The following is a 24,497-nucleotide window of genomic DNA, read 5'->3' on the forward strand; positions in this document are numbered from 1 at the left end:
GCATGGAACTATAATGGCTTTATTCAATCATTAATTTAAAAAACACACTTATTGAGTCCCTTATTATTGTTCAAGGACTAGGTTAGATGCTGCAGAGCATACAACAGCATGAATTTATGGTAAAATCACAATTCCCATGTTGCAAGTTTTGGCTGAGCCTGGGTCTTTTTTGTGAAATTTAAGTCAGGTAATATATAAACGTACTTGTAGGGAGAAAACATTATTTTATTTACTGATAATCACTAATAGCTGTTGTTGAGATCAAAGGCTCTTAACTAATTATCTTTCACAACTCCTATAGCCAACTACATACTGGATATCTCCACTTAGGTATCTTACACTCAAACCTCAAAAGTACTCAACTGAACTTGTGATCTCACTCCCCAAATCTGTTCCCTCCATCATTAATCTTCTATATCTTAACAAATAGTCTACTATACTTGTTCAGGCCAGTGATGTAAGCATAATCTTTCTCTTTCCCTTACCTCCCACATTCCTCTAGGGGGTCCATCAGTGACACTATCTCCTATTGCAAACCATCACCATGTCCTGCTGTATACTACACCAAAGTAGCTTCCCGACTGGTCTCCCCGCTTCCACTTTTGCCCAGCCCCAACCCCCAATGCATTCTCTGAACAAAAGCCAAAGTGATTTTAGTAAAATTTACATTATATCACTCTCCTACATAACCCCTACATAACAAATAAATTGTGGCCCATTTTATGTAAAATCTGAATTCTACCGTGGCCTACATGGCCCTGCGAGACCTGAATCCTGCCCTTCTCTCCATCCCTCTCCATTATATTTACCTTCTTGTTCACCACCAGTCAGCCACACTGGCCTTTCAGTTGCTAAAATACAGCAAGCTCTTCCCAGCCCAGACGGCCCTCTAAATATACATTGTTTCTGTTGCCCAAAACACTCTTTCCCCTTCTCCACAGTGCGGGTTCCTTCTCTTCCTTTAGGTCTCAGCTGAAATGCCGCATTACTGTTTCATAATTCTACATAAAAGGGGAATGGGACAGCAATCCAGTTAGAGCTGCCTAGGGAACTTGCCTCAAAGCTGCATTTGCATAGCAAACACACAGTCTTTACTTAGATTAAGTATAGATCAATAAAAAATGTCAATGTTTTCTTAAAATGCTTTTATTCATATTTCCTATAAGATTAAGAGAACATCATCTGTCCATAAAAATCTAATTTGTAGTGCCTTGGGGGAAGCAGCAACCAATTCCAAAGAGATTGGGGAGGTAGACAAGGACCAAAGAGATTTTTATAATTTTATCTTAAAGGTGATGAGGGTCTATTTGCAACTTTTCAGTTAGGGGTGAGACATGATCAGACTTACAGGATTGAAGGAGGAGAGACTAAGGACTGAAAAGTTGGTACAAAATGATTATTATAACTAACATTCACTGAGCAGTTAGTGTGTGACAGGTATTATACTAAGGGCTTTCCATTTATTCGAGTGCTTTATGTGTATTAATTCATTTAGTCCTCACAACTACCCAATGTACAATCGTACCATTTAAAGGTGAAGAAACAAATAAATGGAGAAGTTAAGTGATTTACTCAAGAATTACAAAGCTAGTAAGTGCCAGAGATAAGAGTCATCCAGAGAGTCCCATTCACAACTCATGCCAGAAAGGCTATAATGCCCCCCTTCGCTTTAACAGTCTTCAGTAGTACCACAGGCTTGAAATTGCAAGGGTCTGACGGATGATGATGGAAAGGTGAGAAGATATTCAAGAGAGATTCGGGAAGTAAAACCAACAATGTGAGGATCAGGGGCACCTGCATTGCTCAGTCTGTTAAGCAGCCGACTCTTGAACTCTGGATTTCAGCTAGGGTCATGATCTCAGGGTCGTGAGTTGGAGTCTCTCGTCAGGGTCCGCAGTTAGCGGGGAGTCAGCTTGAGATTCTCTCTCCCTCTCCCGCTAGCCCTCTCCCTGTGCTTGTGTGCTCTAAAATAAACAAACAAATCTTTTTAAAAAACACAATGTGAGGGGCGTCTGGGTGGCTCAGTCGTTAAGCATCTGCCTTTGGCTCAAGTCATTATGATCCCGGGTCAGGTCATTATGATCCTGCATCATCCAGCTCCCTGCACAGCAGGAAGCCTGCTTCTCCCTCTCCCAGTCCCCCTGCTTGTGTTCCCTCTCTTGTTGTCTCTGTGTCAAATAAATTAATAAAAAATCTTGAAAAATAAACACAATGTGAGGAGCAACTGTGAAGCATGAGGTAGGGAGCAATCAAGGATGACTCTCAGACTTTCGACTTGACCAACTAGCAGTTGATGGTGCCAGTCATAGAGATGTAAAGTATGAAACCCTGGTGGAAAAGACAGAAGTTTATTCGATACTTCATGTCTGATGTGCCTGTGGGACAAAAAGGACTGCCAGGAAACCATCAGTGATGCTAGTCTGGAACTTAAGAAAAAGGTCTGGGCTAGACATACAGCTTTTGGAATTCTCATACAAGTGTTAAAAGCTTAAGAACATGTGGAGGGTCACCTGGCTGGTTCAGTCAGTGGAGCATGTGACTTAATCTTGGGGTGATGAGTTCAAGCCCCACGTTGCATGTAGAGATTACTAAAATAAATAAATAACTTTTTTTAAAAAAGAAGAGCACATGGAATAGACAAACGGGCTGAGAACAGAGCCTGGGGAACATCATCATTTAGGGAGTAAGTACAGAAAAAGTATCCAGCAGTGAAGACTGAGGAAGATGGCCATGAAGCTAAGACACCAGGAGAGAGTGTTGTCATGTAAGCCCAGGATGGAGTTTCAATACCGACAAATTATCTATAATTCTATAATCCCACTAGAAAGTCAGTCCTATGAAGCCATGGAACATGTCTGTTTTGTGCACCAGTGTATCCCCTGTGCCTAGAGGCCTGGCACACAGTAAATGTCAAAAACATTTCCTGAGTATGAATAACAAAAACAAACCAACAGTATCAAATACCACACAAAGTTCTGGGAAGACAAAGACTGAGTGAGAAGTGTCCGTTTTATTTAGCAACCTAGTGTGTCACTGAGGATCTTGTTCAGAGCAGTTTCAGCGGAATAGTGTGGCAAAAGCAAAACGGAAGCGGGTTAAAATAGAGGACGTGTGTGTTTTCGTATGTTACTTTTCTGCTTTTTAATTAAAAAAAAAAAAGTCTTAACAGTGGATGTGAAGTGAGGAAGTTGCAGCCACCAACACAGCCCTTCTTGGAAGAAGCTCTGTTACCTAGGGTAGGTGGAACTGGAGCTGCAATGACGGGGCGGGGGGGGGGGGGGGGACAAGACGAAAGAGGACTTTTTTCTTACGAGGGGAGGAAACTTGCTTCGTTCACCGCCGAATCTCGGGGATCTAACACAATGCTGGCCATTTCCCTGGCGTTCTAGAAAGCCTCGAGCTGGCCGGTGCCGGACTCGCAGGACGCTGTGGAACACGGACGGGCGTGGGAGCCTTTCCTTTCGGATCAAGCAGCGACAACCAAGGCTTGGCCAGTCACCGACAGCACAGTGCCCTCGCCCTAAGCTCACCCACCTTGGGCCACGAGGAAACCACAAGCTGGGAGCGCGGACATCGGCGCTCCCCAGAGATGATGTGGAGTAGGCGGGGGTGGCGGGAGGAGCAAAGCTCCGCCCGCTGCCAGGCTTTAAACTCCAGTGTCCCGGTCTCCAGCAGGCCCCTCCCGAAGCGTCTCCAGCTTCTTATGGGCTTTGGGGCGGGGCGGAAGTGACGCTACACGCAGCGTGTGATTGGCGGAAGCAGAAATTGCTTTGCGGCCGGCACGGAAATTGCTTTCCTTTCGGCTTCCGCTCCTGGCCCATGTGAGAGACAGGCTGCTGAGATGAGCGAGGTCGGAGCTGCGGAAAGGTGAGGAATAAAGATCGGAGCGGGGGGTCTGGGTGTCGTTGGGGCTGGGTCCCCCGACTTTTGAACATTGGAAGCCGCCTTTTAACAGACAACAGTTTTTCCTCTTCCAAGACCTCACCATTCATTACTATTTCCGTGGTAACATCCTTGAAAAGTCCTTGTGATTTAATTTAATTCACTCCCTCCACTTGCCAGTTTTTTAGCCTCATCCCTGTTGGTCCTGATGCGGACTCTCCCTCTCCAGCTAATTTGTTGCACTTTCCTCATCACGTGACTTAGTTTGGTGTTGCTGCTGCTGCCGCCGCCGAGGCGCATTTAACTTTCTGCGCTGGGAGTGCCTACTTTATAAATTCCTCTTATCTTGGAAGCCTTTGCTAACTGGAATCATTCGTGACATTTTCTCCTCTGATGTTTTATCCCCTCCCCCTGATAGGGGAACTAAATATAATCCGTTTAGTAAGGGTTGCCTTGCAAAGATTGATACATACTGTTAGGTAATAGAGTCTATAATTTGGTTCAGGGTACCAGTCTCCTTAGTTAAGTACCTACTTTGCCGAGGAAGCCCCAGGAAACACTGTTAACTCAGCTGCTGTCGTCGAATTCTTCCTTTCCCCATTTCTGGGAACAAGTGATCAACGTGTCACTTTGGAGTAAGCTGCACCTGTAAAGGTATCTTCCGTTTGGAGGATGCTTAGAAATCTTAGTGGAGAAGCGCCGGGGTGGCTCAGTTGGTTAAGCAGCTGCCTTCGGCCCGGTCATGATCCTAGGGTCTTAGGATGGAGCCCCACATCGAGTGCCCTGCTCAGCGGAGAACCTGCTTCTCCCTCTCCCTTTGCCTGCTGCTCTACCTACTTGTACTCTCTATATCTGTGTCAAATAAATAAAACCTTTAAAAAATTATCTAGAGGGGCGCCTGGGTGGCTCAGCGGGTTAAAGCCTCTGCCTTCAGCTCAGGTCATGATCCTGGGGTCCTGGGATCGAGCCCCGCATCGGGCTCTCTGCTTAGCTGGGAGCCTGCTTCCTCCTCTCTCTCTCTCTGCCTGCCTCTCTGCCTACTTGTAATCGCTATCTGTCAAATAAAGAAAAAAAATTATCTAGAAATATGAATGGTAAAACTGCATGGCCTCAAGGGCCAGCAACAGTGCCTTCTATCACCTTACCTAGAGTCTGAGATTTTTACAGCCTCCCAGAAGTCAGTGGAAAATACAGTACCAATCACTGAAGAGAGTTAGCTCTTTTTCATTCCATGCAGTTCTGTAGGGGTAGCACCACCCACTGCTCATCCCATGGGGATGATGCCTGACTTAATTCTAAATTTAATGTTTTGGCAAATTTCTAAAATGCCCACACTGCTTGGTTTGTACCTCTTCCAGGGGATGGGCCCATTCTGTGCTTAAATACTGAAGTTATGTTTTAGAGATTGTTGTAATAGAAGTTATTTCAATTGATAATATTTCTCGTTTATCTCCTTTAACAGCCTTCTGGCTTTAAGCCAACAGGAAGAACTAGAGGATTTGCCCAAAGACTACCCCTTGAGCCTCAGTGAAGATGAGGTGGGTGACAGCTGCTAAACTGCCTTCTCTGGTTCCCTTTCTGCCTCACAGGGTAGACAGCACATTCCTCGATAAAAAAAAAAATGGTGGCAACATTGTTTATATTTTTCAGGTCTCGCAAATAAATTACAAATGGTTATTTAGTGTTTCACGTATAAGATATTTTATTAAGTGCTATGGAAACTTGAAGACTGCATAAGATCCACTGTTTCCAAGTAGCCTAAGTATAGTTGAGTATATAAGACCAAAAAACATGGCCTTCATTTTATGATTTCCCTATTACCCAAGCTTAGGTTTTTGTAGAGGTGTTTAATTACAGATCTTCCTCAATTTAAGATAGCATTACATCCTGACAAACGCATCATAAATTGAAAATATTATAAGTTGAAAATGCATTTAATTCATCTACCTACTGAACATCATAGCTTAGCCTAGCCCACCTTAAACTTGCTCTGAACACTTACATGATAACACTAACATGATGTGTTATCATGTAACACAATGTCTATTTGATAATAAAGTGGTGAATATCTCATGTAATGTATTGGCTACTGTACTGAAAATTAAAAAAATAGAATGGTTGTTTGGGCATAGAAAGGTTCTAAGTATATCAGTTATTTACCTTTATGATCGTATGGTTGACCAGGAGCTACAGCTCATTGCCACTGGCCAGCATCACAAGGATCATATCCCTTGTTGGCCTGGGAAAAGATCAAAATTCACATTTAAAATACGGTTTCTACTAAATGTGTGTCACTTTCTCACTATCACCAAGTCAAAACATTGTAAGTCAAACCATCGTAAGTAATGGACTGTCTGTGTCTGACTGGAATATGCATATATGTGATTAAGCTGGCTTTCCAGCAGATGCTCTAGGAATTCTAACTCTCTATTCTCTTGACAAAACTACTTAAAATGTGTTTTTTAAAAATGTTTCTGTGTCAGACCATGCTATATATTCTATACAGAAACATTCTCATAGCACTTTTCTTCTCAAGACTGATTAAGACAGAGGCATGACATTAGTTACAGATCACTAGGTACTATGGTCCATATAATGAAGGAGTTTGGCTTTTAAAGCAGTTCTTTGTTTGAGCTTGAATGCCTGTACCCTAGACCTCATCTGATTCCCCAATCCTCCACTGACCAAAAGAACAAGATATTTCCATGCTGTCTTTTCCTTTCCCTTATTGTTCTGGTGGTTTTTCCTTTTCTGTGTCTAGGCGGACATTGACGGAGAGAGAAAGCATCAAAAGCTTCTGGAAGCAATCAGTTCCCTTGATGGAAAGAATAGGTAACATTCTCATCCATTTGGACAGGTTATAACTAGCTGATTCATGAAACAGATCTGTAACTAACATTGAGTGCTGGGGCTCCTGGCTGGCTCAGTCATTTGAGTGTCTGACTCTTGGTTTCAGCTCAGTTCATGATCTCAGGGTCCTGGGATCAAGCCCAAGTTAAAGTCTGCTTGTCCTTCTCCCTCCCCCTCTGCTCCTCCCCCACTCGCTCCTGCCGCATCCTCTCTCTCTCTCAAATAAAAATCTTTAAATAAATAAAGTCTTAAAAAATTCATTGAGTGCCTAAGACAATGAAGGCAAAAGTGTCAGCATATTATTAAGAGCATGTACTTTAGAAATAGATTGTGTAACCAAATTTTTATCCCCTCTGCCTCTAAATTTCTTCAACTAGAAAATAAGATTAAAAACATTACCTACCTCAGAGGGTCGTGAAATTTAAATGCGTGAGTAAGTGTAAAGATCTTAAACCAATGCCCCGCATATAATAAGCATTATGTAATTGTTAGAAATTACTGTGTTAGGGGGCGCCTGGGTGGCTCAGTGGTTTAAGCCACTGCCTTTGGCTCAGGTCATGATCTCAGGGTCCTGGGATCAAGCCCTGCATCGGGCTCTCTGCTCGGCAGGGAGCCTGCTTCCCTCTCACTCTCTCTGCCTGCCTCTCTGCCTACTTGTGATCTCTCTCTGTCAAATAAATAAATAAAATCTTTAAAAAAAAAAAAAGAAATGATTGTGTTAGGCCTTTGTGCATTTGAATTCTTAATCCATACTTAGAGTCTTTTGAAATATTGACTAGGAACTACTTAATCCCCATTAGAAAAGCTAATTGACTTGCCCCTGCTCCTAAGTGGCAGATCCAGGATTCAGATCTAGGTATGTTTGAAACCAAGTCCAATACCTTTTCCACTGTGCCTACCTCATATTGTCTTGTGTTTTTGAGTGTCTGAGTCTACATTAAGAAATGGTTAGACAGGGGCACCTGGGTGGCTCAGTGGGTTGGGCCGCTGCCTTCGGCTCGGGTCATGGTCTCGGGGTCCTGGGATCGAGTCCCGCATCGGGCTCTCTCCTCGGCGGGGGGCCTGCTTCCCTCTCTCTCTCTCTCTGCGCCTGCCTCTCTGCCTACTTGTGATCTCTCTCTGTCAAATAAATAAAATCTTTAAAAAAAAAAAAAAAAGAAATGGTTAGACAACCAAGTCTAGATTAGGAACAGATTTCCTGGTTTCTTTGTGACAAAACCTGATTCTAGAAGAGAAATACATGAAACCAAAGCCTTGTTTGAAAAGAGAAGTGCTTTCCCCAGCAAAACGTGGGGAAATGTACTATATTCTGCTTTGCCTAATTTCAGGTGGAAATTGGCTGAGAGATCTGAAGCTAGTCTGAAGGTGTCAGAGTTCAGTGTCACTTCTGAAGGTAAGTTAACAAAGGAAGCAGTTTATTCATGGAGCTTGTGAAGTTAAAAGCATAATGGTCATTTCACACCCCCCACCCCCTGGAACTGTTTTTGTTATGGTTAATGGATCATACCATAAATACTTAACTGAGTGGGTGAAGAAAGGTGGGCTTGAGTTTCTTCCATTTCTAGAAGAAAGATGTGAAGACCACAGTCAAGGTCTCCCACTGATGAGCTACTTCTGCGGTACAGGGACATGACTGAAGGCAGCTGCTTCTCACTAGCTTAATCACATTCATGATTTTATTTTCAGTTCTTACAGTGCTTTGATTTTGGACAGGCAGATAATCTGCTGGAGCTCAGAGAAGTCAAGTTACTTAACTCAAGGACCTTCACCTAGTATAATATTTCTCAACCTCTTTTCTTTATTGTTCCCTGAGAAGCATTTTTAGACTTTTTTTTATTGCCTCTCCCCCACCCCACTCCCACCCCCATAGCCAGGAAATCAGATAACAAGGAATAAGTTTTGTTGGATAGGGTTGAGCTTTGGAGGAACACAGAAGCTTGGAATATCTAGGATTTTTTTCACCACTCCCCCACCTCCAAAACCAATTTTCATCCCTTCCATGGGTGAGAGATTTCGCCCCTAATGCGAATACACAATCTAGTAAATTGCAGAGTTGGGATTTTAACCTGGATACGAAGTCTAGATGCCATATCTTTTTCACCATATTCACAATTTAGGCAGCTCCAGTGAGTTCTAAGTTTCTAATAACCACTAATGTAACCCCTCAGAACAAATAACAATGTATTCTTCAAACTTGTTCATTCAACAAATACTTAACATATTTCTACCATGTGTCAGTTTCAGGATAGTTTAGATACTGGGGCTACAATGAAGAATAATATGGGAGAAATGCTTCATGGAATCTAACATTCTAAGGGAAGATCAAGGGGAAGATAATGAAGATTAAAACACTGTGATGAAGTAAAGTGACTAAGTGGCTGCTTTAGTTTGACTGGGCTGTGTCCTTTAGAATGACGTGATTCTAGGTCTAAAGGAGAGCCTTTGGAAGATTTTCAGCAGGATCCTGACAGCCTGTGATTTACAGTTTCAAAATACCACTTTGGCTGCTGTGTGAAGGATGAAGTACAGCAAGGCAAAAGTAGAAGCAGAAAGACCAAGAGAAAAGCAAATGTATTTTTAAAATAAATAATTTTCTCCTCTCTTCCACCCATCAACACATTTGGGAATGTAGGAAAGCAATAGTGTCACTATGGCTGGCGGTTAAAGTAAGAGAATTATTCCTGCTTCCCTACACGTTGGCCTGTCTACCAGCATTTTCTACTGAGGTGTCTCCCTATGTTATGTGGAGATTTTTGCCTCTCTTCTCAGTCTGACCAGAAAGTTTGGCCTTTTCTGCAGGATCAGGAGAAAAGCTAGTCCTTTCAGATCTACTTGGGCCTGTTAAAACTTCATCCTCATTGGCTGCTGTGAAAAAGCAACTGAATAGAGTCAAATCAAAGAAGACTGTGGAGTTACCCCTTAACAAAGAAGAGGTTGAGAGGGTGAGTTCTAGAGAAAGTGGTCTATTAAGGGGAAGAAATCGGACTGACAAGGAAAAATAGGGTAAGAAGGGAAAGGGGGGGAAGCCTGGAACATGGGGGGGCGGTGGGGAGCTGTGATTGCCACGGAAAAGATTAAAATGCACCTCCGAGGGAATGTGTCCTTAGACGTAAGCAAGAGCTACTCTCTAATGTGCTGACTCTTTCTTGGACTAAGAAACGTTGGCTCCTGATTCCCTGCTGGGCCATAGAGTTCAGTGCTTGATTTTGTGGCTCTTTCCTTTCGTGTACTTTGCCTGCTTCAGATCCACAGGGAAGTGGCATTCAATAAAACCTCACAAGCCCTCTCCAAATGGGATCCCATCGTCCTGAAGAACCGGCAAGCAGAGCAGCTGGTTTTTCCCCTGAAGAAGGAGCAGTCAGCCTTTGCTCCCATTGAACATGTGCTCAGTGGCTGGAAGGTGAGTGCCACACCAGGAAACTGCACCTTGGCAGGTGAGATTGATGTGATTGGACCTGGTAAAGCAAAACCCCAGCTGCAGTCTTTAGTTTAGCAGTCAAGGAAGGGAGAGAGGGGGTAGAAAGACTCATGGTCAGTCCTGCAATACGCAGAATCACCCTGTAGTCGCCCTTCATCCACTTGCAGCACACGGCGCATGGTTATTTTCAAGCTTTTGTGTGAAAGCATCTGATTGCCAGTAGAGAGGGAACAGGGTCGTGTTTTCTTTTTCACACCCCAGTTTTTCAAAAATCTTCTACAGCCACATTCTGATCTGGGGAAAATCAGGAGCTCAGCAGCATTACTGAGCCTTAGTAGGACTACATATGAGCAGAGGAACCAAAGTTTGCTTATAAAGGACTACCACATTAACATACAATGTATGGCGGGTCATGACTAGCAGTTTAGCAAGTAACTCATGACTCTGAGCTACAGAAAATAAAAAAGTTATCTCAGAGCTGGGTTGTCCAAACACTGATCCCTGGCAAATTTTTTATTTGTCTGAACTAAAAAGGATAATTGTAAGTATGGCAGATTTAAGGTTACCAGCTCTTCTTTACTATGAGGTTAAGCTTTCCATTTTAATAGCATCAAAATAGCTTTTATGAAACGATGGTGGTAGTAAATGATGGCACTGGGGGTGGAATGGTAGTTATGCCTTTGTCGGTAATCCCGTGTTGGTCACCAAAGTCTCAGTGTTTAGTCTGTGAACAACTTCAATTAGATTTCCTTTTTCAATATGCTATTGCTTATGGAGTCTATAACAGGATATTCTCTCTTAAGTAGGAATAATCAAGAACAGCAATGCCTTGGAGTGCCTGGGTGGCTCAGTGGGTTAAGCCTCTGCCTTCGGCTCAGGTCATGATCTCAGGGTCCTGGGATCCAGCCCTGCATCGGGCTCTCTGCTCAGCAGGGAGCCTGCTTCCCCCTTTTTCTCTGCCTGCCTCTCTGCCTACTTGTGACTTCTCTCTGTGTCAAATCAATAAATAAGTAAATAAAATCTTCCAAAAAAAAGCAGCAATGCCTAAACTATGGATAGATGCCGTCTTCATGCTTCTTGTATGAATCTTCTATGCTAAGAATCCAGAGATGATAATGTTCTATATGTCAGGAACTTGAGCTAATTAGCGCTAATCAAAGTAAATGTGGCTTGGTGCCATAGCTAGACATTGAGCAAGTTGTTGCTTATTACAGGGCTAAGCTCTGTTTCAGATATTGTTGTTGAAGTCGCTATCATTCTCTTTCTAGGATGCTTCCTTTTCCACATGAAAAAGAGATCAGGTTTAAAGTGGCTACAGGATGGAAGGGAGACTTTAGGAAAAAAATTAAGAGGTAATACAATTTGTAGGACTCAAAAATAAAAAGTACAGAAGATATATTGTGAAAAGTCTGTCCCCACCCCGTCCCCCATCTGCTCGTTTCTACCCCCATACTCACTCAGAAATAACCACTTTCGTAAGTTTTTTGTTGTTGTTAACCTAAAAGTTTCATTGCTATTCTCTCTCTCTTTTTTTTTTTAATCAAAAGAGTAGTAGTGCGCTTCTGCACATTCTTCTGCACCTTTTTCCAAATGACAATGTCATCTTGGAGATAGGTGGAAAATGCCTAGTTGGTTATTAAACATGAGATGGTGGAGGAATAGGTTGCATTAAGAATGGCAAAACCTCTGCTCTCCAGGAGCTCCCTGTGCAAGACAGAGTGGAGCCCCCCCAAATGCTATACATAAAACTACTGTACCATTTATTCTAAGATTCATTTTTTTAAAGATTCCATTTATTTTTGCGAGAGAGAAAGGGGGAGAGATCACGAGCAGAGGGGAAGGGCAAAGGAAGAAGGAGACCCCCCCACTGAGCAGGGAGCCCAAACTCGATCCCAGGACTGTGGGATTATGACCTGAGCCAGAGGCAGACACTTAACCAACTGAGCCACCCAGGTGCCCTGTAAGATTCATTTTTGAGAAATTAGGCCAGTATGACGCAGAGCAGTAAGGAAATGGTTAGGTTGGGGAGTGCTTTCTGGGCAGCACCTGAGTTCTCTTCTTACAACTTAGAATGCAAAGTACCAAGGACTCTGAAGATTAAGAATCCGAAAAGTCTGCATTATAGTTTTGGCCCAGCTTCCTAAAATTCCATTTCACTCCAAGAATATTTAAATGGGATAATGCATGAGAAAGCATTTGTAAACTGCAAAGTACTAGAAAACAATGTAAGGTACCTTCCCAGCCCCTAGCAGCCTACACTGTCATTACTCAAAGTGTTCTCAAAAACGCTAGTGTCTCCATCAGGCTCTCTGCTCAGCGGGGAGCCTGCTTCCCTTTCTCTCTCTGCCTGCCTCTCTTGTGATTTCTCTCTGTCAAGTAAATAAATAAAATCTTAAAAAAAAAAAAAACGCTAGTGTCTCAATATGCCCTCAAAAAGGCAGGGTTCCGTTGCTAGAAAACATTGCATGCCCCTGCTGGAAATTGGCAGTTCATAACATACACTAGCATTTTAAAGGCTATGAGAAGACAGTAAAGAAACCTCTTTGACTTACTCTAACCCAGAGTGTACAAATAAAAATCAAATAAATTTAATTTTAAACCTTAAAAAAATAAAGTACATCCAGTTAGCTGATGAGGAACATGCTTTGGGAAGAGCTGGTCTCCACTGCTGCCTCTGTACTCTTACCTTCTTTCCCTACCACCCTACTGAATCTTGTCTCAGAGGGCATTAGTGAGAGGCCTCTGAAACGCCAAATCCCAAGCCCTCTGAGGCGTCAGCCTGTCAGACACTATTAACACATCACACTGGTTTAAAAAAAAAAACAAACTCTCCTCCCTTAGCGCCTGTGATGACCTGGTCTGTTGTTTTTTGCTTTTTTTTTTTTTTTCCCTTATCTATCAGACTTTTCCTTAGTTCCTTTTATTATTGCTCTGTAAATTCCATGGCTTTTGGCTATCACCTGTATATAATACACATCAGTCTAGATGCCTTCTTCTGAGCTCCAGTCCCATATTCCATACGACCAGTAGGCCTCGTCTGGGCCTCCCATATGCACCTTAAACTTAACACACAACAAAGTAAGCTTGACATTTTCTTTCATTCTGTATCTGAGTCAACAGCATAACTCACTGCCCCAGTCCCTTAAGTTGGGAACCTCAGCCATCTGATTCTTACTCTTTCTACCCCTCCTTCACCTCCCCCTTTCCCCCCTTAACTGCCACCCCTCCCCAGCCCACGTAGTGGGCTATTCATGTAAATTTTCTCCGTAATAGCTCTCAGATCCCTGGTTCCTCTTCTCATTTTCACCTGTCATTTGGCCTTTACATATAAATCCTTACATGATCACCAGGATTTTTTTCTTTCCGAAACACAAAACTGATTGTCACTCCCTGCTTAAAATCCTTCAAAAGGCTCTCTACTTACAGAATGAAACAGAAGCGCCTAGTGTTTTAACTACACTGGACAAAACATTTTCCCTTACATATCTCTCTGTATATCTGTTTTTATTTACACTCCCCTCCATTTGCCCCCCCCCGCCACCCTTACAGAATTGTACTTAATGCCTCAAAGCCTAAATCAAAAAGTCCTTCTCCAAGCCTAACTCACCTCCTAATTAAAATTACTGTTCATCGGGCCACGTGTGTGGCTCAGTGGGTTAAGCCTCTGCCTTCCACGCATCGGGCTTTCTGCTCAGCGGGGAGCCTGCTTCCCCCCACTTTCTCTGCCTGCCTCTCTGCCTACTTGTGATCTCTCTCTCTGTCAAAGAAATTTTAAAAAATAATAAAAAAATTATTGTTCACTTTGTGATTGCTCCTATGGACTAACATGTGACCTGTTATGTTGCCAGTGGTACATGTATCTCTTCCCTCTGAAAGGCTATGAGCTCTATGAGGACAGGAACAATCTTAACTGTGTATTCCTAGCACCCTGCACAAGTGCCTGGAATGTAGCTGCAATCAATAAATGTAAATTGAATTGGAGGGAGATTACAACATTGTAATATAAATCATTTTGTAGCCTGTGATTGATCACTACTGCAAATACTAAAAATGGAAGAACGTGCACCTTTACCATTCAGTAGAATAGGTTTATGGTTAAATCAATAACACCGTGTAACATGTGGTGATCTGTGTTTATGCATTTGTCCAGATACTTGTAAATTTAATACCCACCATGATGTATATGGCTGTTGAAGAAAACCACGTATAATACATGTGTGAGGTTTGAAACTGGCTCTGTTGCCCAGGGGTATCTTTGTGCCTTGCCAAAGTAGACCATGGCATGATCAGCCTCATTATTTTAACCATGTTCACAGTGTCAGTCAAGCAGTAAACAGCATCTTTTGTTGACGTGTGAAGTAACTGGTTCAGTCCATTCATTTCATATATATATATAGACTACCTAGCATGCAAAGTTAACTGGGAACTTAGGGATTAGAAACAAAATTAGAAAATGACTAGAGTTAAATTTGAACTGTCAGGAAGCTAAGACCTAACCTCCCCCTATTTTCTAGAAGTATTCTTTAAAGGACGCTTATAAGAGTCTTAAATTCCTTTTTTAAGTGATTTTATTTATTTATTTGATAGAGCGAGAGTGAGCATAAGCAGGGGTAGGGAAGAGGAAGAAGCAGACTCCCCGCTGAGCTCAGAGCCTGATGCGGGACCCCGTCCCAGGACCCTGAGATCGTGGCCTGAGATGAAGGCAGACGCTTAAACAACTGGGCCTCCCAGGCACCCCTGAGCCTTAAATTCCTGACTATACAGTAATGCACATACGTACTTCAAATATACGTAATATGGGGACCATTTTGTTTTGCTGCTATCAAAACTGACAGTATGGTACTGTTGTTCCTCCATCCTGCCAGCATTTACCTTAAGGGCATCCTGCTTTCATATTTAAGAGAATGGTATTCTGTTTTACATATTTTGATAATCTGAACAGAGTGATCCCCTTGATGATAGAGAGGAGCTTTAGAATCCCCTTGCTGAAGTTGTCTTAAATCAGAAGAAAAGTGAGGTTTTTATCTACACCGCTGAACAGCGAGACTGGAACCCTTTCTCTTGCTGTAACAGCCAGTCCTTTCCAGTTTGTGATTCCCATTATAGTATTATAAAGTGGATGGTCATAGGATTGTAAACAGGGAGGCTAGGAGCATGGCTTAAGACTTGGAATGTTCTGTTACCTCCTTAAGGCAAGAACTCCCCTGGAGCAGGAAGTTTTTAACCTCCTTCATAAGAACAAGCAGCCGATGACAGACCCTTTACTGACTCCCGTGGAAAAGGCCTCTCTGAAAGCCATGAGCCTGGAAGAGGTAAGTGTAACAGGCCCTTTGATACATCCAGATGTGCCCTATTCCTCCCATCATTTGCCCTCAAGCCCAGGAGTCACTGTGAATGTCATTCATTGTAGGCTAAGATGCGCCGAGCAGAGCTTCAGAGGGCCCGGGCCCTGCAGTCCTACTATGAGGCCAGGGCTCGAAGAGAAAAGAAAATCAAGAGCAAAAAGTAAGGAGGCCCCTATTGACATGGCCGTGCATGCGCCCTGGAAGAAAGTGATGTGGCTAATCATGAGTCCGTAGGAAAGAACCTTGGACATAGCAACTGGGGTCATGTGGAAGAGGTCCCAAATAGGAGTGACTAGCATTTTTTTTTCTCAGTCCAACCTCATAGTTTTGCCTGCTTCGGTAGTGCCCTCTCCTCTGGCTTTGGCTTTCAATCTCGGTTTTGCTAAAAAGAGGACTGTTCAATTACTTTCTCTCCCTTCCAGGACATCACGGAGTGATTCTGCAGAATGAGCTCTGAATTCTACAGCTGTTGAGGCCAGTAGGGCTTCCTTCCTGCCTTTTTGCCTCTTTGGAACTTCTTCTACTCTTGCCTTGCGCTCTAGAAGCAGAGGGGACTCTTTGCTCTGCAGAGGTGTGCCCCTGGGGGCTGCAGGGACGGAGAGGCTTGCCAGTCCTCTCAGGTCCCAAACTGGTTCCCTATAGTCAGCCAGCTCTGTGATGTCCATTCTAGCCCCTGCATAGGGAAACCCCCTTGGGGAGCGGGGATACTTTTTTGTGTGTGGCATCAGTATTGCAGCTAAATCTGCCCTCTCACCCCATAGGTATCACAAGGTCCTGAAGAAAGGAAAGGCCAGGAAAGCCCTGAAGGAGTTTGAGAAGCTGCGGAAGGTCAATCCTACTGCAGCATTGGAAGAACTGGAAAAAATCGAAAAGGCCAGAATGATGGTGAGGCTGCCCCTCGCCCCCACCCCTTGAATCGACTTTCCCCCCAAAAGTGGTAAGGATCTCACTCTGCCCTTTCTTTCCAGGAGCGAATGAGCCTTAAGCACCAGAACAGTGGGAAATGGGCCAAGTCAAAGGCAATTATGGCCAAATATGACCTGGAGGTAAGAGATCCTCGGGGTGAGAGAAGAGATGGAATTGGAGGACAGAAAGGAAAATCAGTCCGTAAGGATGCTAGCAGAAGCAGAGTTGGGGAAGAGCCCTGAGGAAGAATGGAAAACCAGGATTCTAAAAAGGCATCAAAAAATCTCTAAGGCAGAGAGGAAAAGAACCAGGAACAAGGTGGAAAAGGAGAGATGAAAGGGAAACAGCATTGAAGGCAAGTCCAGTTAAAGGGGAGAGGAGCTTTTTTTTTTTAACCTTGTTTCACGTGTTGATTTTCTTGAGGACAAAGAATTTGTCTCCCATTTTATTCCATAGCCGTTAACACAGTGGTATATGTGCAGTTTAAACAGTAGGCACCGGTGAGAAATACTTAAGTCAAATTGAGAGGAGGCAGCTTTATGAAATGAAGCAGGAAAGGTGTCGTTGCAGTCACTAATGACAAGGCGCTCGTGCTGTGACTTCTTCCTCCAGGCTCGCCAGGCTATGCAGGAACAATTGGCCAGGAACAAAGAACTGACGCAGAAGCTCCAGGTGGCCTCCAACAGTGAGGAAGAGGAGGAGGGTGTGGAGGAAGAGGGTGAACTTGTCCCTGATGCAGTGAATGAGATCCAGATGGACGCCAATGGACCGAACCCCTGGATGCTCAGGAATCACTCAAGAGGCACGAAAGAGGCCAAAGGCCAGGACCCTGAACAACTTCCGGAACCTGTGGCCCATGAGGCTTCGGAAAGTGAGGAAGAAGACAGACCAGGGGCAGAAGAAGAAACTTTGTTGAATGAATTTGAGGAAAGGCGATCACTGCGGAGGAAGTCTGGGCTCAACCAGGACGCCGAGCCAGTGAGCAGGCAAGAGCCCAAAGGTAAGTTGTGGTGGACTGGAATGGAGAACTGCTCAGTGCGAGTGTTTTGGATGAACTGAGAGAGGAAAACTGTCCACACACACATGCAGCAGAGTCATGAGGCTTTAGGGACTTTACAGAGAATACTGTGGGCCCCTGAAGAGAAGACAGATTAATAGTAACCGGTTTTCTCCAAAGGCATCGAATACACAGTTATCTGCATGGCTGTACAAGGTGTATCTGGACATGTTTTTGCTCTTGAGGGCCTGTGGTCATCAGAGACAGAACCACTCCATCCTTGAAGTAAGGGAAGAAGCTAACATGACCGGTGCCCACAAACCAGACCCAGCTGCATATGGTAACAGTGAGTCTGGAAGGCCGTTCGCACTCACAGACAGAGGCCGATTTTGAGGCATTATGAAATTTCTTCGAAATACTGCTGCAGTTTTCGGTTTTGTTTGTAAAGTAAGGGTGGCATTTTTAGCACTTAATGATGTCCGTCGATATGTGCCAGTGTGGGGTGAGACTTTCTTGACAGGAATGAAGGACTCCACAGGCTACCTGGCAAATGAGAATTGTCACCCCGTGCTCAGACTCAATTTGTGTATTATATTTTCTGTTACCTTCAAGAGATTTTATATTAACAACCTTAGCACCCTTGAGACAGGTCAGAAAGTTCCCATTCTGGAGAGAAAGTCTGCTTAGGAAACTACATTCAGAAATTGCTTGGCTGTCTGGGCAGATTTTGGGGTCTGATTTTATTCCCTATAAAAATAATGGATTCAGATGATGGCAAGATTCTATTTTTCCGTGAAAACTATTTCGAAAGAACTGTTGTTTAGAATGTATTATAGGACCTTTACTTAGGGTTCTCAGCTGGAGAGTTCTGGGATTAATAGTTACAAGCAGTCACTTCCAAGAGGCCTTTGGAAAGCAGCATTGTAAGCCAAGATCGTGGGAGCAGTCTTTATACGACCCCGGGACACCAGCCAAATAGTCCTGGGCTTCCTCAAAAGCTGGTTCTCTTGCTAAATGTGTAGAGCAGTTGGTTGTGGTATGAAAGGTGGATTTGGATTGCCTTGGATGATAAATTAATAGAATATTCCCAAACGTTCCAGCAAATAGTGTCCTAAAATAGTGGGAAGTTGTGGACCCCAAATAAAATGAGCCAAGGACCTTGATCCTTGCGGAATATACATACATGTGTCAAAAGGCACATTTAAGTTGCTTTTCAGAGGCTTCAAGCCAAAGCTAGGGAGCAGGATGAACTTGGGAATGGAAGCAAATCAAGTCAAGCAAAGGAGAGTTTAGAAGTATGTCACTGCCATATTTCCCTCAGGGCTCTCAGAGCCTAGTGGTATTTGCTCAGATGTTGCCAGTGACGGGAAAATGCCAAGCAACCTGACTTGGACACAGCAGATTATGAAATGCTGCCTTCAGATAAAACAGTGCTGGATTTGGTTGGGACAGAGAGGAAATGATAGTGTAAATTACAAATAATAAATTACAGTGACGTTGCATGCAGAGGCTACCTGTTAAAACAGCTTTTTTTAAAATTTGGAACTTGGGGCCATCTCTCCAAGCGGGGTTTACTGCAAGGGGAAATGAAACCACTGTTCCAGTTACGCAGTGAGTCGCTGGCATAGCTGGGACTAGGACCCAGGACATCTGCTTCCCAGCATGCTGCTTTTAACTGTTAAACTCTATTGCCTGCTACTTGATAGGCAATGATTAGTGAACTCTCCAAGAGATGTAGCAAACGGAATCCTCTCTTCCCCGTGGTGCCGAGCCCCATGAATGGGAGCACCTAAATGCTCGCTGTTGAGTGTGCTTGGTAAATGCTGCGTGACAAGGCAACTTCCAGCCTTCTTTTCTGACAGCTTTCCTTTCTTCCCCCAGATTCTAGCAGTCAGGAGGTGCTGTCTGAACTGAGGGCACTGGCTCAGAAACTCAACAAGGAAAATCAGTCTGGGAAGCAGAATATGAGTTCCGTGAGGACAGTTCCGGTGGTCCAGAGGGAGGGACCTACCAAGGCAGAAGAGGAGCCCCTGTTGCTGCAGAGGCCAGAGAGAGCACACACTGTGCAGGAGCTGGAAGAGCTGGCCAAAGAAGGATGTTTTCAAAATGAGGAGGTCCCCAGGCCTGGCAGGGAAGGGCAGCAGACGGAGAGGAACCCAAATACTCAGACTGGTGTTCCCAAGGAAAAGAAAAGGAAGGAGCAAATGATTGATCTGCAGAACCTCCTGACCACAAAATCTCCTTCTGTGAAGTCATTGGCCATTCCCACAACAGTGGAGGAGTTGGTGAGCAGAGCCAGGGGCATGGGCCATTGTGGGAGATCAGAGCTGGTTCAAAAAGTGTCCTTCTTGCATGAGGAGGAGACTCAGTGAAGTTTGGTGGTGCTGGGGGCACGTGCCAGCAGTTGAAAGGCCCAGAGTAGCAAGCGGCCAGGCTGGTCCCGTGACCGTTCGGTAGACACCACGGTGTGAGTGCCGCTGAGACTCCCACATCTTAAATCCTGAGCTATCAAACCCTCCCTGGGGCGATTCTAAAACTGCCCTCAGAGGAAGGAGAGAAGCACTCAGAGCTCTGACCAGATCCCGGGCAGGACAATTCAAAAGGTGAATCATTGAGCTGTTGCCAAGGTTGTGCTCTATTCACTGGGACCTGAAATGGTCCAAGACTGTCTGATTAAGTAATTGAAACTGCTCCATTGAGGAGCCCTGGCGCCTGTCTTTTCAAGGATATAAGCTGGAGGACACCCGCGTTATGGCCAGGCCCCTTGGAGCTCCTCCTCCTAACACAGGCCATTCCTTCCTCTGCTGCAGCTTCCTTACTGAAAGTTTAAAATTGTGTCATATGATAATGAGTTAGGGATATTTACCCTAGAGGAAAGAAAATTGGAGCATGATTGGCTACTGATCCATTTATATTGCAAGACCATCATTGTTCAGCGCTTTCCCCCTAGGGGGCGCTAAAATGTCACAACCCAAAATTCAGGTGTTCTCCCTAGGAACCACCACGGTTCATCCGTGGCTCTTAAGGCAAGCTGTAGCACTCATTCTTGTTTTTTCCCAGGAAGATGAAGAGGAGAGGGATCAAAAGCAGATGATAAAGGAAGCTTTTGCCGGGGATGATGTCATCAGAGACTTCTTGAAAGAGAAGCGGGAAGCTGTGGAGGCGAGTAAGCCAAAGGACGTGGACCTGACTCTGCCTGGCTGGGGCGAGTGGGGTGGTATGGGCCTAAAGCCCAGTGCCAAGAAGAGACGCCGGTAAGAACAGGGAAGAAAGCCTGTCAGAAGTGCACCAGGTTCTTCCACTTTACCCTCATGCATCCTCCCTGCCCTTTTGACTGAGTCCTTAATGTTCTTAGTCAGACATCCTGCCGTTCTGCTTTCCAGGTTTCTCATTAAAACCCCTGAGGGTCCTCCAAGAAAAGACAAGAATTTGCCAAATGTGATTATCAATGAGAAGCGAAATGTCCATGCAGCAGCTCATCAGGTGAGGGAGAGAGAAACCCTTTGCTGCCTAGCTCTCTTGCTTGAGAGGAATATTCTAGTGCTCTGTGGTCAAGAGGGATATGTGATCTTGACCACAGAAACAAAGCTGTTCTCTTTACCACTGACTGGCTCTAAGATTAATAACTCCAGATCAATTCTGGCATTTTAATTTCTGACTGGGAAGAGGTTGAGGTTTAAAGGAAAATCTTGGCAGCAGTGGTGAAGCCCCCAGATTGGAGATTTTAGCTAGCACCCCAGACAATTCCAATGCAGACAGGTCTCACCAAGCTAAGAATTACCATTCCTCAGGCTTGTATCTGTAGTCAGGATGATGTTGAGAGGCCACAGGTTTGAGCTGCATCTTAAGAAAAATGAAGACAAACCGGTACTCGTTCAGGACAGCGAGTGGAATTAAAATTGTGTCCAGTGACAAGCCAGGGATATTTACCCAAGTGAGAAGCAAACGGGAGCAAGATCGTGGTCTTCACGTATATTGCAGGCTGTCATGTGGAGTATAGTCACATAAAGTAGCAGTTGGGAAGAACGGAGTTCAGCTTGAGGAGAAACTTTCCGGTTCTCAGTTGGTAGAGCATGCAGCTCTTGATCTCAGGGCCACCAGTTCAAGCCCCACACTGGGCATGGAGCCTACTTTAAGAAAAAGAAAAAAAAGAGAAAAGAAAAACTTTCTGCTGGTCCACAGGGCAAATGGGTTGCCCCGGGGATATGAGCATGTGTAGAGGGGACTCAGGAGTAAGACCGGTCTCGATGACTTTTATGTTCCCTTCAATTCTAAAAGTCTGTGACCCTGAGACCTGTCCCCAGCCAGTATAATATTGAAATGAGTTGTAGTTTTTCTTCTGAAAAAGAGGGGGAACTGTTTAATAGGTACAAAAGAGAAGTAAGAAATGACCATTCCAGTAAACACTTTACTGATCGATCTTTGTGAACCAATCCGTGCGGAAACTGAATTGTAACCACTGTAATCCCAGTTGTAGATCTATAACCACAAAATAGGCAATGATCACTAGGATAAAAGAGAGAGAAAAGGGTTAAAAGGGTGCTTCACCAGGACAGGAAGGGCAGTGTAGACCTCAGTAAAATCAGGAGTCTTGCCTTTGAAAAAAAAAAATTACAGTCACAATAAACTGACAGTTTTCCAAGAGTCTCCCTGATTTTCCTCATCTTTTTAATAAGCTATAGACTGCAGGTCCCAGCATGCAGCAAAGTATGCTTCAAGCTGAAGAAAAAAAGAAAATCCTCCCAAGACTGAATATTTTGCCCAGGTGTTTTTTTTTTCTCTTACTTTACATGACATGCACAGATCTAGGCAGCAACCTCACTAAGACATAAGACATCCCTTAACCTAAAGAAAACTGCTTCCTTCACTACCACCAGGGCTGCCTGGTAGTGCTCAGCTTCTCGAGTGTTCCACTGAATATCTCCAAAGACTACTGATTGTAACTTCCTGATTTTTCTGCTTGCTTTTTTTTCTTTCCTCTTCTTTGGCCTTCAGGGGAAGTGTTTTAAAGATTATTATATAAATATCTGAAGGTACCATTTTTGTAATGGAAGAGAGTACTAAACAAGGAAAGGACCCCTGGGTTCTATTCTCCCTCACTACTCATAATTTACTTGGGTAAATCACTTCCCCTCTCTAAGCCAAATTCTGGGGCCAAGGGAGATGACCTTTGCCATTATGTAAGGCCTTCCAGCTCTGACACTCTGTGATGCCAAAAGAGGATGAAGCTAACTAAGCATCAAAGCCTGGTGTAGTTCAGGATTCATGGTCAACCTCTGGGTTCCTTAAAATGTCAGTCCTGTGTATCAAGGAGAAGAAAGCAAGGAATAAAGAGCTTGAAGAGGGTAGGGGTTCACAACATTGACAGGGACCCACAAGTGCCCAGACATGTCTTGCAGTCACAGTTCAGCATAGAAAGACCCACTTGGGGCCAGCTGCAGTTGTCCAGCTCCCCCCGGAGCTACGGTAGTGTTCCTACACTACAGGGCAATGTCAGGGTGGGTTTTCAATTCCTAGATTATTGGGTAAGCCTGGGTTGGGGGGGGCGGATGTTCTCAAGCAGATTGGAACTTCTAAGGTTAGACTGGGGGCGTTGGGGATGCCTTGACGCCTCAGTAGCTTCAGTCACCACAGCCACATAGAACTGTGACCTGGGCACTAAACTCCTGGCCAGTTGCCATTAGAGTTCACCAGCTGCACTCCAGGCCTGGCTCGTGACAAGTCATTCTGCCTTCCTTTCCAGGTGCGGGTGCTTCCATATCCATTCACACACCATCGGCAATTTGAAAGGACCATCCAGACCCCTATAGGATCTACATGGAACACGCAGAGGGCCTTCCAAAAGTTGACTACGCCGAAGGTTGTCACCAAGCCAGGTCACATCATTAAGCCTATAAAAGCAGAGGATGTGGGCTACCGGTCTTCCTCAAGGTCGGACCTCTCTGTTGTACAGAGGAATCCAAAACAACTCTCCATACGTCACAAAAAACAGCTGAAGAAAAACTCTGTAGATTGAGTTGCTGGAGGAGTGACATCTTGGTTCCCAGAACTAGGAGCCCTGACCGCTCCTCCATAGGCCCGATTTGACTCCGAGCTGCAGGATCAATTACCAGACTGGTTTAGCACACTGTAAGTGTAGTTAAGCCGCATTTTAGAAATAAATGCATTTTTATCTATTTAACTAGAATGTATTCTGTGTTGTCGCAAGTCAGACAGGATACCTTTGGGTGATCCCCATGGCATTTCTCCATTCACATTTGTCAGGGAAACCTCACTTTCTCCCCAAGGATTATGTAGTTAGTCCTAATTTAAAGTAGAAGTTACCAGAGCCTATGATCTGAAATACATATCAGACACAATCCCCTAGAACACACTCAAAGAGTCAGGGATAGTGACTAAATACCGTATACTCTTAACCTCTGAACCTAAAAACTGCATGCACGAGCCATGCAATTGGATCACGCCCTGGGCTGGTCCTCCAGAGCTGCTAAAGCTGGCGTTAGCTTTAGTCCAGCCACTTCCCTCATTCTCGGGCCTGAGCCTCCCCGCTCTCCGGCATTGCTATCTAGACTAGTTGGCATTTCCTTTCTCATTCTGAAGACAGTTTTTACCTTTATCTTACAGATGAGGTAGGTGAGCTTCCAAAAGTAAAGCTCTGTTCCCTTTCCTTCCTTACTCAGGACCAGCACTCCAATCCAACTGCTCTGTGGCAGTTCCCCGGGGCTTCTCAGCTCTGAAGAACCTGCCTGTCTTTGGTTGGCAAATGTGTATCTATATGGAAAGAGCCCTTGCACCTGAGATTTCTAACAAGGAATTGGAGAAACTTCTTAAGACTCCATAAGGACATAACCATTACTGTGCTTTACTCCCTGGCCCTTTTAGTCCAAGATGTGGGTTCATTTTTGTGTGTCTACAGAGCCCTCTGAGAATTTGATGGGAGTTAATGAACCCTCCCCAGAAAACTGCACAAACATGGACACTATTTTACATACAGTTTGAGGAACTTCACAGACATATGGAATCCCTGGGCCAAAAGCTCTGCAACCCCACAGAGTTGTCTTTTGCAGCCCTCCCCCAAAATCAATGTGGCCCTGGTTTC

The 24,497-nt window shown here is 44.3% G+C and overlaps 1 protein-coding gene across 3 annotated transcripts; it reads left to right on the forward strand.

The window, feature by feature from the left end:
- Positions 1 to 3,763: 3,763 nt before the first annotated feature.
- Positions 3,764 to 23,569, forward strand: UTP14A (UTP14A small subunit processome component). 3 transcript variants are annotated; one of them, XR_006816907.1, is made up of 15 exons: positions 3,764 to 3,867; positions 5,345 to 5,420; positions 6,644 to 6,714; positions 8,061 to 8,125; positions 9,532 to 9,674; positions 9,977 to 10,132; positions 15,343 to 15,462; positions 15,561 to 15,655; positions 16,257 to 16,380; positions 16,464 to 16,541; positions 17,014 to 17,401; positions 19,280 to 19,683; positions 20,459 to 20,560; positions 20,782 to 20,881; positions 23,142 to 23,277. XR_006816907.1 is itself a non-coding variant. In XM_045996254.1 (15 exons), the coding sequence occupies exons 1-15, from the start codon at positions 3,842 to 3,844 to the stop codon at positions 23,412 to 23,414; spliced, it is 2,313 nt and encodes a 770-aa protein (XP_045852210.1). In that variant the 5' UTR covers positions 3,764 to 3,841; the 3' UTR covers positions 23,415 to 23,569. The 3 variants fall into 3 exon arrangements, 2 of the variants coding, with proteins under 2 accessions (XP_045852210.1, XP_045852211.1); XM_045996254.1 differs by having other exon boundaries at positions 20,459 to 20,652; positions 23,142 to 23,569; XM_045996255.1 differs by lacking the exon at positions 20,782 to 20,881 and having other exon boundaries at positions 20,459 to 20,652; positions 23,142 to 23,356.
- Positions 23,570 to 24,497: the final 928 nt, after the last annotated feature.

Source organism: Meles meles, chromosome X (assembly GCF_922984935.1).
Source record: "Meles meles chromosome X, mMelMel3.1 paternal haplotype, whole genome shotgun sequence".
NCBI classification, from domain to species: Eukaryota; Metazoa; Chordata; class Mammalia; order Carnivora; family Mustelidae; genus Meles; species Meles meles.

Coding starts and splice junctions, on each gene's coding strand:
- UTP14A (XM_045996254.1), top strand. CDS start 3,842: ATGAGCGAGGTCGGAGCTGCGGAAAG. Junction 3,868..5,344: donor GAGGTCGGAGCTGCGGAAAG/GTGAGGAATAAA, acceptor CTCCTTTAACAG/CCTTCTGGCTTTAAGCCAAC. Junction 6,715..8,060: donor TCCCTTGATGGAAAGAATAG/GTAACATTCTCA, acceptor GCCTAATTTCAG/GTGGAAATTGGCTGAGAGAT.